The sequence below is a fragment of the Arachis hypogaea genome, chromosome 3 (genome assembly GCF_003086295.3).
Source record: "Arachis hypogaea cultivar Tifrunner chromosome 3, arahy.Tifrunner.gnm2.J5K5, whole genome shotgun sequence".
NCBI classification, from domain to species: Eukaryota; Viridiplantae; Streptophyta; class Magnoliopsida; order Fabales; family Fabaceae; genus Arachis; species Arachis hypogaea.
The window spans coordinates 25,784,388-25,802,728 of record NC_092038.1 but is presented as its reverse complement, the minus strand read 5'-3'; the positions used below and the strand labels follow the sequence as shown (position 1 = coordinate 25,802,728).

The following is an 18,341-nucleotide window of genomic DNA, read 5'->3' as shown; positions in this document are numbered from 1 at the left end:
AAGATGGGAGTTCACTGGTGCGGTGTTAGGATTTTTCCAATCAGCTAGACTACCAAGCGATTCGAATGTCACTTGGGTGGCGCTGGCACCGAAGTTTACTGGAGCCAGATGAAGACTCCTCCTAATTCGGAGGATGAATTGGAATTTGATGGAGATTCAGATGAATTTCCCATCTTCCAAGAGGGCCAGAGATTTGCTGAGCTGAAACTTCAAGTGGGCATGAATGTTTAATACCAAACAAGAGTTTAGGGATGCTGTGCGAGAGTTTACCATACAAGAGGGTAGGTGGATTAAGTTTGTAAAAAATGATAATGACAGGTGCAGGGCAGTGTGCCAGGTGGAAGAGTGCTCATGGGTTGTGTATGCTTCAAGGGATCATGAGGACTGTTGCTGGAAAATCAAGACTTTTTATGATGATCGTACATGTCCAAGAAAAAATTCTAACAGGGCTGCAAATAAAGCATGGTTAGCTGGTAAATTGGTTAAAAAGGCTAGAAAGTACCCGAATTTCAAGCAATGTGAGACTACAGTGTACTTTAGGTCAAAGTGTGATTTGATACTGCATAGAAATTCAGTCACCCGAGCCTTGGCCGATACAAGGAATGTTATCTATGGGATGAGAAGACACAGTATGCCTTTTTAAGGGATTATGCTAAAACGCTGCTGAAAACTAATCCGGGATCCATTGTAAGGATTGGGGTTACTCCACTACCTGATGGACAAGTTATGTTTGACAATATGTATATCTGCCTGAGTGGTTGGAAGAACGAGTTTAAAGCAGGATGTCGACCATTAATTGGACTCGACGATGCATTTCTGAAGACACAAATTGGTGGACAGATATTATCAGCTGTGGCGCAAGATGCAAATCATCACATATATGTGATTGCTTGGGCTATAGTGAATGTTAAAAATAAGGAGAACTGGAAATGGTTTCTAGAGCTACTCCACAATGGTTTAGGAGACTATAAGACTAACGATGGTGTTTCATTTCTGATATGCAGAAAGTAACTGGTTATATATTATATATTGTAGACTAAATATTGAAAATACAGCTATCTGTTATAGATAAAATGTTTCTCTGTTTAATGTATAAACTGGTTGCAATGGATGTTTCTCTATCTTAGTTGGTATGAATATTTCAAAATGGTTGATGTTATGAAATTAGCATAGATGGTATGAAATTAGTTAGTGTGTATTTCAAACTGGTTGATGTTATGAAATTAGCATAGATGGTATATACTGGTTGATGGTATGAATATCTTGTTCTGTCTAACGTACATGGTATGAAATTAGCAAAACAATTTTAAACTGGTTGATGCTATTTAGGTAGTTTGGTTTCTGCTATATCTGTCTATCATGTGCAGGGCTTGATTTCGATTGTGGAAGAGGTCATGCCATAGGTCCATTATCGTTTCTGTGTATGGCACTAGTGCGAAATTTTAACAAACAATGAAAGGATCTTGAGCTGAGGATACTCCTTGGGATGCTGCTAGGTCAACCACATTTCAAGATTTTATGGACAACATGGACAAGATCAAGAGAGTGAGTGAGGAAGCATGGACATACCTTAACAAGTGGCCTAGGAATTCATGGACAAGTCTTAATTTAGCCACAGGCCAAAGCTGGATAATATATGCAACAATGCATGCGAGATTTTCAACGCATTGATCAAAGAGGCTAGGAGCAAACCAATCATCACATTGCTTGAAAAGGTAAGGATGTTTGTTATGAGGTCCATTACAAAGAACAAGGTAAAGTTGAACAACCATATCAAAAAATTTTCTCCTATTATTCAGAGTCGGTTAGAAAAGGTTAGGAAAGAATCAAAGAACTGGGTCCCTATATGGACTAGAGATAAAAACTATGAAAAAATTGAGGTCCATGAACACCCATCAAACATGATTGTCAACCTTGGCAAAAGACTTTGCACCTACCAGTTCTGGATGTTAACAGGTTATATTTTTTACCTTTACAATAACTTTATTTTCAGTTTTAATATAAGTGGCTTTACTTGAATTATTACGTGAGTTGGTCTGGAGTTGAATTGGCTTTTGATTAATTTATTGTAGGTATTTTCTGTGCTACTCTTGTACGGGTGAACAAGAGATCAGAGGATTTATGTCACCCCTTGGTCACAATGGAATCATACAAGAAGACCTATGAACTTTACATTAATCCTCTCCCAGGCTGATCTATGTGGAAAAAACCAGTCTACAATCAGTCACAAGCTCCAAACATTAAACGAAAACTAGAAAAATTCATGACCAAAGAAGAAAGGACGCTGATGAGGGTACTAATGGAAATAAGAAAGTTAAGCAAATTGTTACACTAAAGAGACAGTTGAAACCTTTCACATGCATATATTGTGGAGTAAAGGGCCACACCAAGAGAGAATGTAAATAGAAGAGAGTTGATGAGGTTGGTGCTGCTCTTGCAGCTACAGCGGCTGTTGTGGCGGCTTCCAAGCAGTTGAAGCAAGCAACATTGCCAACGAGGTACCACAAGTAGCTGAAGTTCCTTCTAGTGTAGGTGTTACAGACAAACTTCCACCACCAGTGGCTACATCGTAAGCTGTAGAGGTTGAATTTTCCCAACCAAACTATGGTGGAACACAAGATGAGGTAAAAATTTCCAAAACTTTTATTTTTTACTTCTTTGTCATAGCTCCCCTATTCTCACTAACTTAAACTAATTTTCTCACTTTACTCAGGTACCACCACTACCAACAACAAAAGGGGCACATAAATTACCAACCAAAAGGAGGAACTCACCACCACTAGTAACTGTTTCTGTTGATCCCATACATGGAGCAAGTGTAGCAACATTTTTTAGGTTGGTAAATTTTCTGAAGTTTGTTCCAACTCTAGGTTTCAAGGCACCAAGGAAGAAAAACACTTGATACTAGCTGCTAATGTTTGATTATATATGAGATTTAGGCATTGGTTGTTTGTTTTTTTTTTTTTTTGTTACTTCCATTCAAGAATAGCACATAACCAGACTGTATGGTTTATTTTTTTGTAGTAAATACTTTACAAGAGTTTAAACTTGGAGATCTTCTTGTTTCAGAATTCGGTGGCTGTATTATGGTGTTTATCATTACGTGGTCCATTGACAGTGTGTTACATTGACAATGTGTTATTTATAATAAAAAACTGCTATTATCAGTTTACTTGTTCTATTCATTCACTTTGGATTTTATTTTTGTAAAATCTATCTACATAGAACACCCCAATAAACCAAGGAATTCTCATACATTTATTAACAAATACTTTCAAAAACAATTCTTACATTTTTACAATCATAACTAAAACAACAACTAACAAGAAAAAAACTAGCAATCCTAACATTTGTATTATATATTTCTGGGTCCTTAATTCAGCCTCCAAATTGCCTATCCTCAAAACAAGATTGACGCTCACTTCTTCATTGTTGTATGTTGTAGCGTCTTCCAAATTCCCATTATCATCTTCTACAATGTCTGCCCATCAAAAAAATTCACACCATCTTTTTTCACTACTCTGTGAGCAGCAAATTTAAGAGTTAGCATAAAAATAATCAATAATAAATCTTAAAGAAATACTCACATTGTAATCTGGGCATCCAAAGAAGGACTTATTTGGGTGGGTATCCGTTCTAAACCATCGGAGCACAGGGCGTTTTACACACCCACACTGCTCTGGCACTCGCGAGGCTCTGCTCCGACTTGGCATCCTTCTCGTTGATCGAATAGAACTCCCGTCTCCTTCATTTGCACGTCCAACCATCATTCCAACCAACGCAGCAACAGCGACGAAAATGGGCAGGGAAGAGGAAGAAAAAGTGGTGCACTACTTCTACAGTTAGGTTAAAAAGGGGATAAGGGACCGAATTAGGTTAAACACTTTCAATTGCCACATCATGTAACCGTTAGACACTCCAGTGTGGCAATCATTTGCCAAGTCACTCATGCCAGGAAGTCAGTTGAACGAAAAATTCAAGAGGGACCAACTTGGTGCATTTTTCCAATCTCGAAGACATAAATAGTGTAATTGAAAAGTCATAGACTAAATCGGTGCATTTCGTAAATGTCAGGAACTACTTTAGGGTTTAACTCGAATGAATTAAGATAATTTATTGTATTGGAGATTGTAATCCATTTAATTATAGTAAAAATTACATCATAATTTATGGTAGACACTATATATAAGTCTTATTATACATAAAAATTGAACTAAGATATATGGCTATATTATCTTTTTCTCTTATCTCTATTAATTTCGGATCGATACAAGACAAAACAAAATAATCTTTTATTTTATTGATTTACTATACTAACAATTTTAAAGTATCATTTTTTTACATTTTTACAACTTTTTGCTTTAATTTTTTAAATAAAAAAATATTTTTAAAAATTATTTAATTTTATTAATATTTTTTATGTGTTGTCAAAGTTGTATAATCACCATAATAATAATAATAATAATAATAATAATAATAATAATAATAATAATAATAATAATAAATAGAATTTCAATTTTTCTTAGTAACTCTAATTTTTTTAGCAACTCCAATTTTCTTTTGTTTTGCTGGATATAGTGAGAAGTATGCTTAGCAATTTCAATTTTTCTTTATTCTTGTGGAGTGAAATCCTTAAGATGGTTGCGTATATAGTAAATAGAGTTTCAACTAAGGTAGTTGCTAAAACATCATTTGAATTATGGAAAAGTTAAAAATCTAGTTTGAATTATATATGCATTTGGGATTGTCCTGTTGAAGTTCAGGTTTATAATCCACAAGAAAGAAAGTTAGACTCAAAGACAATAAGTGTTTATTTTATAGGTTATGCACAAAAATCTAAGGTTATAGATTTTATTGTCCCTTCCACTCAAGTAACATATTTGAATTTATAAATACAAGATTTTTAGACCATGATATAAAAAGTGGAAAAAATTATTCCCTTAAGGTTGTTGAGAATGATAATATTTGTCAAACTTTTTCATATACAAGATTGATTATTTAATACAATGTTCATACAGATAGGGTCAATGTAGAATAATCTATTACTGATGTTCCACATCATGAAGATAATGTTCTAGTAGATCATATGATGGAGGATCAAACTCTTTATAATGAAAATATTGTTCAAGAGCAATCTCAAAAAGAGAGAGAACCTATTATGCGACTACCTTTACAAGAGGTTGATGATGCAACATAACAAAGATCAACTAATAAGAAAACATGCAATTTCTAGTGATTATGTAGTGTATCTTGTTGAGTCTGACTATGATGTTTGTGATGAAAAAAATCTGACAATGTTTTCACAAGCAATAAAAAATTGTAATTTCAATTTATGGCTAGATACTTTGAAAGATGAAATGAAATTTATGGCGGATAACCAAGTTTAAAATATTGTAGAATTGCTTGATCGAAAAAATACCATTGGTTGTAAATGAATTTTTAAGACAAAAAAAGGATTCATAAGGCAATATTAAGCAATACAGGACTCAACTTATTGCCAAAAGGTTTATTTAAAGGGAAGGGGCTAATTATAGAAATTTTTTTTCTTATATTTCCAAAAAAGATTCTTTCCACATCATTATGACATTAGTAGTATACTTTAACATAGAATTACATCAAATGAATGAAAACAACATTCTTTAATGGAGATTTGGAAGAAGTTTATATGACTATATAAGACAACCCAAAAATTTTATTTTAAGCATCGATAAGAAGTTAGTTTGCAAGTTTAAGAGAGTAACGTATGGTCTTAAACAGATTTTTCGACAATGATATTTAAAATTTGTGTCCTTAATTCTAATCATCATAAAAGACACTTTAATTCTATTCTAATTTAACGATTCAAAAATTAAAAATTATTGACAATAACTAAAGATACATAAATTATTAATTTCATGAAATAACTAACCTTCTAATCTTTAGATTTTTCAATAGTTGTCCATAAGAGAAAAGTTTAATTCCACTGCATCAAGTTGTAAATTTCAAAAACATATTAATCAATTATAGACATTCTAAATATATTATTTAACTAATTAATCAATGTTTATTTGTAGCTAAATGAATTATATATTTGTATGTCCTTTATGGTAAATTTTTTGTTGGAGATTTTTAAGGACAACACGTATAAGTTTCACAAAAGGAGTAATAATTTTTAGACTAAATTTTGGGATAATAATATAGAGATAATTTTTTTTGTATATTTAGTTATTATTTACGTTTAACTCCGCCTATGTTACATTTGCGGTACATAGCCAGTCCCAAGCCCGGATGAAGGAGGAGGGTTGTGTTAGGTCTTCGACAACCAACATAAAAATATAACCCCCATGACATGAATCAAAGACATTATTACGCTAAAGCTAGGTCGTTGTTCGGAAGCAACGCGCTGTATGGCTCGAGTACGGTGTCAAATGAGTAAGAGCCGCTACATCGATGCCCAGATGTAGTGTTAAATGAGCAAGGGTTCTTGGGTTTTACTGAATGGACGAAGGTAAATAAGCTAGTTCACAAAGTAAAAGATAAAGGTCGGAGCGACAGAAGATTGAGATTTGGGATATGGAACATAGGCACTCTAACATGAAAATCCATGGAGGTGGTGGACACTATGACAAGGAGGAAGATTAACATTATGTGCCTACAAGAAACAAAATGGGTTGGTGCGAAGGCTAGGGAGTTGGATACTTCTGGTTTCAAACTTTGGTATACAGAAAAAGTGAAGAATAGAAATGGGGTTGGAATTATTGTGGATAAGTAGTGGAAGAAAGACGTAGTGGATGTCAAGAGGGTGGGAGATCGGATCATCTCTATCAAACTTGTGGTGGAGGGAGGTGCTTTCCATGTGATTAGCGCATATGCACCGCAAGTGGGTTCGGACGAATAACACAAGATAAGGTTTTGGGAGGATCTAGAGAGTTTAGTTTAAGACATACCTTTGGGAGATAAGATTTTCTTAGGAGGAGATTTAAATGGCCATGTTGGGAGAGAAGTGACTGGATATGGGAATATTCACGGAGGCTATGGTTTCGGGGTGATCAATGCTGAGGGTAAAACTATTTTGGACTTTTCTTCAACCTTTGATCTTCTCATCACAAATACATGTTTTAAAAAGAGAGACAAACATCCTATAACCTATAAGAGTGGCATGACAAGCTCTCAAATTGACTTCTTCCTGTTGAGGAAAGTCGACCGGAAATTTTACATTAATTATAAAATTATCCCGAGAGAGAGTTTGACAACACAACATAAGGTGCTCATCATGAATTCTCGCGTTGAGCAAAAGTTGAGGAAAAGACATCATACGAAGAATCCAAGGACAAGGTGGTGGCAGATGAAAGGTGAGGAACAAAGAAGTTTCCTAAGACGGGTAGGAGAATAGGCAAAGTGGGATGAGAATGGAAGCGCAGAAGAGATGTGGAGGGAGATGACAGAAGTTATTAGAAGAACAGCAAAAGAAAGCTTTGGTGAATCTAAAGGAATATGACCAAGAGACAAGGAGTCCTGGTGGTGGAATGCGAGTGTACAAGATAAGATAAAGATAAAAAGGGAGTGCTTTAAATAATGGTCTTTATGCTGCAACGCAGATAATTGGAAAAAATATAAGACGGCTAAGAAGGAGACAAAAGTGGCTGTAAGTGAAGCAAGAACAAGAGTATATGAGGGTCTCTACCAGTCTTTGGACACAAAAAAAGGAGAAAAAGGTACATATAGAATTGCAAAGAGCCGTGAAAGAAGAACGAGAGATTTGGATCAGGTTAAGTGCATAAAGGATAATGATGGAGATGTGTTGGCTTAAGAGGAGAAGATTAATGAAAGGTGGAAGATCTACTTCTACGAGTTATTTTATGAGGGACAGAAGATTCTTCCGAGCCTTGGTCGATTATGCACAAGGGAAGAAGCTCAAAATTTGACTACTATCGAATGATCCGAGACTTCGAGGTAAAAGCGGCTCTAAAGCAGATGAAAAATGGCAGGGCAGTAGGACCTGATAATATCCCGATTGAGGTTTGGAAGGGTCTTGGAGAAAAAGGCATCAACTGGTTAACCAAGCTTTTTTATGAGATTTTAAGGTTAAAGAAGATGCCTGATGAGTGGAGAAAGAGCACATTGGTACCTATCTACAAGAATAAGGGGGATATATAAAGTTGCGAAAACTATAGAGGGATCAAGCTTATGAGTCATACCATGAAGTTATGGGAAAGGGTGATAGAACGGAGGTTGAGAAAAGAGACACAAGTAACAGAGAACCAATTTGGATTTATGCCAGGCAGATCTACTACTGAAGCGATATAGCTATTATGAAGGATGATGGAGAGGTATAGTAGTAATAAAAGGGATCTACATATGGTGTTTATTGATTTGGAAAAAGCGTATGATAGAGTACCAAGAGAGGTCTTATAGAAGGTTTTAGAAAAGAGGAGAGTAAGGATCACATATATTCGTGCAATTAAAGACATGTATGATGGGGGCACAACTAGTGTGAAAACTCAAGGTGGTGTGATAAAAGAATTTCTCATTGGTATAGGATTACACCAGGGATCATCCTTAAGTCCATACCTTTTCACATTAGTCTTGGAAGTACTCACAAAACACATTCAAGAGCCTGTGCCATGGTGCATGCTTTTTGCCGATGATATCATCCTTATGGGAGAGTCAAGGGAAGACCTAAATAAGAAGTTGGAGTTATGGAGAGAAGCTCTAGAAGTATATGGTCTGCACATAAGCCGTAGCAAGACGGAATATATGAAATGTAAGTTCAGTCTGAGAAGGAAAAACCCTAATATAAAGGTGAAGATTGGAAAAAATATCCTACAAAAATTTAAAAGTTTTAAGTATCTTGGGTGCATCATACAGGATAATGGAGAGATTGAACAGGATGTAAATCATAGGATCCAAGCAGGTTGGTCAAAATAGCGGAGTGCATCTAGTTTTATATGCGACAAAAAAGTGCCTTTAAAACTTAAAGGTAAATTCTATCGCACCGCTATAAGACCGGCTATGCTTTTTGGTACGGAGTGTTGGGCGGCTAAAGGGGAGAACGAACATAAGCTGAGTGTGGCAGAGATGAAGATGTTGAGATGGATGAGTGGTCATACGCGATTGGATAAAATAAGAAATGAAGATATAAGGAAGAGAGTTGGAGTAGCACCCATTGTGAAAAAGATAGTTGAATCGCGTCTCAAGTGATTTGGACATGTGAAAAGAAGACCGATAGAACATCCAGTCAGGAGGGTGGATGAGATGGAAGATGGACAAGGGGCGAAAGGCAGAAGAAGACCTAAGAAGACCATCCATGAGGTGGTTAAACGAGATCTACATGTAAACGGTCTCTCTGTAGACATGATACATGACAGAGCACAATGGCATCGTTTGATTCATGTAGCTGACCCCACTTAGTGGGACAAGACTTTGTTGTTATTGTAGTTATTATTTACATTTGCGTTAGTAGGATAGTTAGAGTATGTATTCACACTCTCATTAATATAATTCATTTTTGTTAAAATTAGACCAATTTAATTAAATTTAGTTGCCAATAAAACAAATGTATAGCAACACTATAATTAAAAAGAGTTACAATACTAATATTACAATAATAAGCTAATAGTTCTTTTACAAATAGAAAACTTTAATTGTGTTGGACAAAATTTACCAAAAACCTATGAAGTACGGACACTTTCTTGATTTGTTGTGTTCACATGTCGGATACATTTTGGACACGACATCTATTGACACTCGTTCGACAGGCGTGTCTTCTGTGTCCAAAACGTGTCTTAATAAAAGATAAATTTTTTTCTTTGGACACATTTAGACACACCTAAATGCCATCACGTATCAGCGTGTCGATATATCTAACCTTATTCTTAATATATATTCTTGAAATGAGTTTAAAAATAGTATATATTATTAATTATTAAAATAAAATATTAAAAATAATTAAAAAATTAATTTATATTTTAATATCAATAAAATACTAAAATATAATTATAATTTATCTAAAAAATACTTTATATTTTATAAATATATCGTATTTCTGTGTCATTTAAAAATTTTAAATTTGTGTGTTCCTATATTCCGTATCTAAACGTATTCCGTATCCGTATTAGTGTCCGTACTTCACAGCCAAAAACTAACGTAAACACCACTCATAAATAGCACAAAACAGTAGCAGATCTTGGCAATGTCTAAGAACGTAGTACTAATAGTGGTAGTCATAAAAGACGATCCAAAAAATTATGTACACTACTAAAATTATCTCTTATTATTATTTCTGTTCCTGTTACTCGCTGTCTTTAAAGAGAAGGTAAAAATAAATTAGTAATTTCAAAAAATTTACAACTAATTAGTACATTAAAACATTTGTGTTTTGGATCAACCGGTGAGTCGGGATCGATATATGCCTTTGGTAGAATTTGCTTATAACAATAGCTATCATGCAAGTATTGGAATGGCTCCATGAGGCTTTGTATGGAAGAAAATGCCAGTCTCCATTATGTTGGTATGAGGCAGGAGAAAGGAGTTTGATAGGACCTGAAATGGTAAGTGAAACCACTGAGCAAATAAAGAGAATCTGGAGTCAAATGCTTGAAGCTCAAAGCCGTCAGAAGAGCTATGCAGACCGAAGACGGAAGCCTCTAGAATTTGAGGAAGGAAAGCACGTCTTCTTGAAGGTTACTCCAACCACTGGAATAGGGAGGTCCATCAAAACCAAGAAGTTAAATCCCCGTTACATTGGACCGTTTGAAATCCTGAAGAGAATTGGACCAGTGGCGTATAGGATCGCGTTACCACCACATCTTTCGAACCTGCATGATGTGTTCCACATATCGCAGCTTTGTAAATACACTTTTGATCCTAGTCATGTCCTAGAGTCGGAATCAGTCCAAGTGAGAGAAGATCTGACACTCCCAGTAACTCCGGTCAGGATTGACGATACAAGCATCAAGCGTTTACGCGGAAAGGAGGTTTCTTTGGTGAAAGTAGCTTGGAGTCGGGCTGGTATTGAAGAACATACCTGGGAGCTTGAACCAGAGATGTGGAAGGACTACCCACACCTCTTTTCAGGTAACTCACTCTGAATTTTGAGGACAAAATTCCTAATTAGGTGGGTAGGATGTAAACCCCGCAAAAATGGGTAAATTATTAGTTAATAAATTGAATTTTAATTAGGAAAGCTAAAAATACAAAACTAATATCAAAATAAGATAGAGCTCGTCGAAACGAAAATTTTGATACCAATTTCGAAAATTTGGCCCAAAAACGGACCGAAAAGGCCGAATCGGTTGAACCGGAGCCCAAACCGGGCCCGTGGGTCCAACCGGACCCAAACACTTAAATGAAGCAGCAGCTCTTTTCTTCCTCACAAGCTGCTGTGACGCCATTACAGCAAGGGGGGGGAGAGGAGATTCACAAACCCTCACCATTCCTTCCAACTACCATAACTTCCTCATCCGGGCTCCGATCGCCGCACCCCACGCGCTCAGCGCGTCGAGCTCTACCTTTCTATTCAAATAATTTTACTGGTAAGTCTTCTATTAAGTTCAGAATCTCTATCCCTCTTTCTTGGTAAACTTAAAAAACCTATGGTAAATCCTGCCCAAATTTTGTATTCTAGGTTCAAATTAGCTTCCGGAACTTGTGGGCTCAAGCTATTGAGTATATGGGTATGGTAAGAGCATCCTAATCCTAGCTCAATCTTGTAATTGTGATAGAAAACTGAATTGGAACATATATATATGTATTAGGTGTAGGTTAAGTGGGTGTTATGCATTGGAATTGAATTGGGATCACTTGGAGGTTTGTTGGTGACCAAGGCTTGCTTTGGGGCTGTTTGTTTGAGCTTGGAGGGGCTGTAGTTTTGTGTTGAGAGGCTGCCTTGGATGAATTAAGTAATCGGCCAAGGTATGGTTTAAGTTTCGCACGTTTAATATTTATGGTGTTGTGAAAACTTAGGTTAGAAGAACCATAGGATAAGTTGAATTGTTAATGGAATTTAATGAGTAGCTTGGTATTGTTGTTATTATAATTGTTGGTGAACATGTATTGGGAATAGGAGGCCTTGAGGTTATTAATTTTATACCCTTGGACTTGCTTATGATGGGTTGTGTTGGTGTTGGTATAGATTGATGATTATGGTTGAAGTTTGTTCTTAATATTTATGATGGGTTATTAATTTTATCGCATGAAGCCAAAAGGATGAATAGAATCGCAATTTAACAAGAATGCGCAATAACAATGAAATATTTCAGAAGGAGAGTCAATTTACATTGTTTTTTTTATTTTTTTTTCTAGAAAATCTGAATCAAAAAACTTCGATAAGAATCATAAGAAAAGTTAACATATTTAGCCGAAACAAAATTAGGCCGAATAAAGGACTTACAAAGTTTACAAAAGAGAAGATAACATAATTTAAGACAATGTTTACAAGTATTTGAAGAAATGGTTTGAGTCACCAACAAACAAGATTGAGACTGAGAGACAGAAACTAAGAGACAAATATTGAAATAAATTTCTATTCTGTTTGGTGCAAGATGGAAGACAGAAATTGAAATAAGAATGAAACTCTAATTTAATTTGTACAAAGAATAAAATTAAAATTAATTAATTAAAATGAGAATATTTTAGGTATAAAATGTTATTAAAATTTCAGTCTTCATCTCTAAAAATTTTAGTCCCTGTGTCCTTATTTTTTGGAGGTATTGAAATATCAAAATTTTGAAGACAGAAATAGAAATTTTAGTACTAACCTATAAACCAACAAATATAATATTAAATTTTAGTATCTCAATCTCTATCTCAATATCTCATAACAAATGCTATTTAACCGATTGATTGAATATTTAGATCATTTATTCAAAGAAAATATATTTTTTTAGAAAAAGATTTCAAACTTTTTACCTTTTAAGAAAAAACAATTAAAAGTCTGGCGGCATTTTCGTCAATTCAGTCACTTCCCAAACCCTATCTCAACCGTCCACATTGCACCCATCTGATAGTGTAAAAGCACGATCCGCGTCATTCAATTTGATTGGCCACAACTTCAGTCGCACACAACGTGCTATATATAAATGTCCCAACCGCCTAAACCTTCATTCATCCTCTAATATTCTCTCGCTAACCGTTCAAAGGATCACTCTCTTTCCGTTAAACCAAAGCATCAAATCTTCGTTAATGGCGGGTCGAGGCAAAACATTAGGATCTGGCAACGCCAAGAAGGCCACCTCTCGGAGCAGCAAGGCCGGTCTTCAATTCCCTGTTGGTCGTATTGCCCGGTTCCTGAAGGCTGGAAAATACGCCGAACGTGTCGGTGCCGGCGCCCCCGTTTACCTCGCCGCCGTCCTTGAATACCTAGCCGCCGAGGTAATTTTGCCTTTGCTTGGTTTCAATTAAGTCTTTAATTTCTTGGCTTACCTTGTTAATTTCTAGGGTTTTGAGATTTGTCGAAATTTCCAGGAATTTAAATATTGCAGATTTTCATCTTTTCAATTCTTTCCTGATCGGGTTTTTCCTTTGATTTTTCATATGTATTTGCAACTTCGATGTTAAATCTAGGGTTTCACGATTCAACGTTAATCTTCTAATTCCGGTTAAGACATTTCCTTTTAGGCAATGTTTAGCGTGTAGGATTTTTTTTTCCTAAAGAGTAACGTTTGAGAGTCAATTTTTTGGAGCTAAGTTGAGGTCATTTTTTTAGATTATTAACCATGTTGGTCAACTACAAGTTTGTTATATCTTAAGTTTACTTTTAAATTAGGCTTAATGTTTCAGATTTAGGACTGAGCTCGAATTTATGAATATTTGGGTTTCTGAAGTTGTTAGATGTTATTATGGCATTTTCAGGTTCTTGAGTTAGCTGGCAACGCTGCGAGAGATAACAAGAAGACTAGAATTGTGCCACGTCACATTCAGTTGGCGGTTAGAAATGACGAAGAGTTAAGCAAGCTTCTTGGAGATGTCACAATTGCCAACGGTGGTGTGATGCCCAACATCCACAACCTCTTGCTTCCTAAGAAGACCGGAACTTCGTCCAAGGCTGCTGGCGATGATGATTCTTAGAAACTTTTTTGTCGCATTGTGTTGTTGCTTAAAAGATTAAGTTCTATTTTCCCCTTATTACTTTTAAATAGGATTTTATGCCATATTCCTGGTGGTTGTTTCATTAGTTGTAGCATGTAGTTAGAATTTTGGTAGTTATGTGAATATTCATCATCTCTCACATGTTTCAATTTGATAATAGATTGTTGAAAACTTTAATTTCTTATGTGGCAGTCTTAAACTTTACCATAATTTTGTCACTTGTTACTGACAAACCACCACTATCTAGTGTTAGCTTCATCCGTGATGTTCTAGTGAAAAAAAAAAAAACAGTCTATTTTAGATCTTGGATTGTGTCTACACTAGCGTATGTAAGGTTTATCTGGGAGCAAAGGGTATGATAGATGCGGTTGTGATGTTTTATTTATTGCTTTGTTGTGTATGTGTGCGTGTGTTTTTTTTTTTTTTTTTATTTAAAGATTGTTGAAACAATACTAAAGTTCGAGAAAGCTTAGCTCAGGACATGCTCCAAGCGCCCTTCTTTGAAATGAGCATCCTATATTTGGCTTACTTGGATCATAACCACCAATTTGATGTCTTACTTTGTGGCGAAAGCAGGCTGGTTTTGCAGAGAGGAACACGTGTATGGAATCTGTTTCACCGATAACCGTTTTGCAACCATTTCCAAGTAAGTACAAGACTCCTAAACAAGAAGGAACGGAACCAGAATAATCCTTAACCTATATTCCCCTCAATCCCTCAGACACCCAAAGTCAACTATGTTTCGCGAAGGAAACACGGTAGCATTACAGTTAATTTTAACGATACTTGGAGGGGGTAGAATTCCAAATTCTTCCTGGGTTCTGAATTTGATAAAGACATCGGAGGTTGTTGAGGTTACACTGCTCGGAAATGGTGTTTGCATTAAGCGCCACTTTGGCATTCATTCCATTCATGAGAGGGGTTGAAGATCTCTTGGTTTCTTTGGTACCAAAATCACCAAATTCCTGCAAAAAGAGCAACTCTTCTCTCTCTTCATGAGCTCCCGGAACTAGTTCGCACTATTACATCATGTCGCCCTACGAATAACTTCAGGGTCTAGAAATCCTCAAATTTCTTGCGCCTTATTACACTCAATAAGACAGTGTAAGACCGTTTCTGGCTTCTTACATCTGAGGTAGAAGTTTGAGACAAAGAGCCTTCAGCTATGGCCAAAGAGCATCAGAAGGTAGGACTTCATGGAGACAGCCAAACTAGTAATTTGATTTTTTCTGGAATGTTAGTTTGCCAAATCCAATTCCAATTAGCATTTTGATTCCACAAATTTTCGCTCCAAAATCCACTATTAACCGTATCTATTAGAATACTGTTTCGATGAGGCTAAGTTCCACCTCCAACCGGGTTGGGAGCCATCTGAGTAGAAGGATTGAAACTAGAATTTTTCTTTCACCTCCCTGGTAATTGGGGTGGCCAGATTATCCAAATTCTAAGCTAAATTTTTAGACATGATTAACAGAAAAATCAATGTTAGATATGTGTATGTAAGGGATGTCATCACAGATTCTATTTTGGGGCATCCAAGAGTCATGCCAGAGAGATTGAGTTAAAGGTCCTATGTCACAAGGAAAAACCCTTAGTATTAATACTCCAGCAATTAGATGCATTTCTGGGAATAATCAGCTCCTGTACAATTGTGTAAATATTTATTCGCCAGTAACTGGACCCATAGCTTTTCCAGATGATTTAAAATTTGCCAAACCAATTTCCTAACGATAACAATATTAGCACAATTAGCATCTCCAATGCCAACAGCTCCAGCTTTCTTTGGAGAGTCCACGGTTTAATTTCCCATTTAAGAAGAGGAAGCCCTTTATCATTCTTTTCTCCTGTCCATTAAAATTGATAGCTGATAGAATTAATTTTGTCACGAACATAAAAGGGAAGAAGACAAATTTGCGTCTGATAGATGGGAATGGAAGAAATAACTGATTTAATTAAAAAATTCCGCCTGACTTTGTTCAACAAATGGCCCTTTCAACTGGCTAATCTGTTATACATTTTTTCAATAATCTCTTGAGCACCTCTTCTGGACACTCTGCCATGTCCTATATCCACCTTGAGATTTTTCCCAATATCGTTGGTGAAACGAATACTGGACACCCCTGTAAAGTGTAAAGGATAGTGTTAGTTGACTTAGATATTTTTGGTTGTTGACTTTCAGTTAGCATTGGCTAAGTCTGAGTCTTGCTGTATGTATATATGGGTTGTGCGCCAGACTTAGAGAAGTAATGCATAATTTCATTTTCTGTTTAGTCAATTTGTAATACAAGAAATCTCTCATTTTTCAGTTTTCAAATTCTGCTTCTCTTCCACTTTTCTGTTTTCCTTCTTTCTTTCTTTTCAATTCTGTTAGAAAGCTTTCATGGTATCAAGAGCTTAAAGCTAAAGATCCATGGCTTCCTCCAATGATGATTCTGACAATTCAATTGTCAATAACAATCTCTCTACCAACACTCAACCCAACATTCTTACATCAATTCCTGCGAATTTCTTTTAACAAAGACCCTTCAATCCAATTGGAGACAAACTTGGAGAAAACGATCACAAGACATGGCAGCAACAAGTAATTTTTGCAATCAAAGATCAGAATCTTGAAAACAATTGAATGACACAAGACCCTTTTTTTCATTTCTTTTACATAGCCACTGCCTTTACAACTTTCATCTTGGGTATCACCATTGCTCAGTTGTTTAAATGTTATCATTCAAAGTTTGCATATCATTTGAGTGCATTTCTAATCTTTCTGTTCTTGCTTGTCCTGCCTCTCTGCTGCCATAAGAGAGGATCTATTCTTATGGAAACTTGCTGAGAGTGAGAATCTCAATGTCATCATTGAGAATCAAGAGAACTATAATAATAACAACAATAATAAGAATAAGGCAGAGCCAGCATCATCAACAACAATGTATGCTTGTTTAAAAAGCATATTGAATAAGCCTGAAAGAGGAGAAGACCACACAATCTTACAAGCACTTTTAAGTGTTGACATGTTTCTGATATTCTTTGTTTCAGCATGTGGGCTTGGTGCTACTTTGGCAGCAATTGACAACCTTGGACAGCTTGGTGAATCTTTAGGGTACTCAAAGATTAAAACTCAGTATTTTGTATCTCTAGTAAGTGTATGGAACTTCTTTGAGAGATTTTTTTCTGGTTTTGCATCTGAGGCATTGTTAGGACTATACAAGTTACCAAGGCCATGGTTGGTAACAATTTCTCTATTCATCTCAGTATTTGGTCATGTGGCAATTGTGCTTCACAATGACAATGGACTATTGGACTATACATAGCAAGTTTCATAATTGGATTCTGCTTTGGTGCTCAAATTCCATTGATTTCAGTCACAATATCTGAGATTTTTGGCCTGAAATACTATGGTGCATTGCTGAATTATTGGCACCTAGGGAGCCCTATATGTTCTTATCTGATGAATGTTTTGGTTGGTGGGGCTTTATATGATGCAGAGGCTAAGAACCAACTCAAAAAAATTGATCATAGTGTTAGTTTGAATGAGGAGGTGGCAGAATTAGTATGCATTGGAATGAATTGTTATATTTTCACTTCTGTCATTTTTGCTACTATCATACTCTTTGGTGCTTTTGCTTCACTTGTTTTGGTGAAGAGAACAAGTGAGATCTATTAGGAAGATATATAAGAAGTTGAGAGAGAATCATAAACAAGACCTTGTATAGTTGTAGAATTTGTATTCTCATGGTAGCTAGCTTAGGTAGTTTGTATGTATGTATTTAGAACCTAGCTAGGAGTAAATTTCCATGAATATGCTACAACTTGGTTTTGTTGTGCTATCAAGATATCAAGATTCTTATGTTCATACAAATACAATTCCATGAACAAAGACAACAGATGGTAAAAGATTATGAAAATAACTTTTTTCTCCTTATTTTGATAGGTGTTCATACCCTGGCCCAATAACAAAGGTCCAGGCCCAAATAAAAGGCCTAGTCCAAAGGATTAAGCCTAGCTAAGTACCGGCCTTCACATAAGAAGTCGGTATCAACCACGACTTACTTTAAAGAAGTCGGGCATGAGATTAGCTGGCAGATAAACACTCATTCAAATGAGTAACCGCCCCTAAAATCTCTCTAACCGCTCCATAAAGCCATATCTTAACCTCCCTAAGATAATGGGACGGTTAACACCCTAAAGATACGGCACTACTCCAACGGTGGTTATTGGCTCACCACTATAAATACACTGACACCCCTCAGGTATCTCTAAGCCCAATACTCTCTAGACCT

The 18,341-nt window shown here is 35.9% G+C and overlaps 1 protein-coding gene across 1 annotated transcript; it reads left to right on the top strand.

The window, feature by feature from the left end:
* Window positions 1–13,027: 13,027 nt before the first annotated feature.
* LOC112789965 (probable histone H2A.1) lies at window positions 13,028–14,251 on the top strand. The gene is made up of 2 exons (XM_025832155.2): window positions 13,028–13,350; window positions 13,831–14,251. The coding sequence occupies exons 1-2, from the start codon at window positions 13,162–13,164 to the stop codon at window positions 14,044–14,046; spliced, it is 405 nt and encodes a 134-aa protein (XP_025687940.1). The 5' UTR covers window positions 13,028–13,161; the 3' UTR covers window positions 14,047–14,251.
* The last annotated feature ends 4,090 nt before the right edge of the window (window positions 14,252–18,341 follow it).

Excerpts from the sequence above, each read along its gene's own strand:
- LOC112789965 (XM_025832155.2), top strand. The coding sequence starts at position 13,162 with ATGGCGGGTCGAGGCAAAACATTAGGATCTGGCAACGCCAAGAAGGCC. Across the intron at positions 13,351-13,830 it reads TTGAATACCTAGCCGCCGAG|GTTCTTGAGTTAGCTGGCAA; the intron begins GTAATTTTGCCT and ends TGGCATTTTCAG.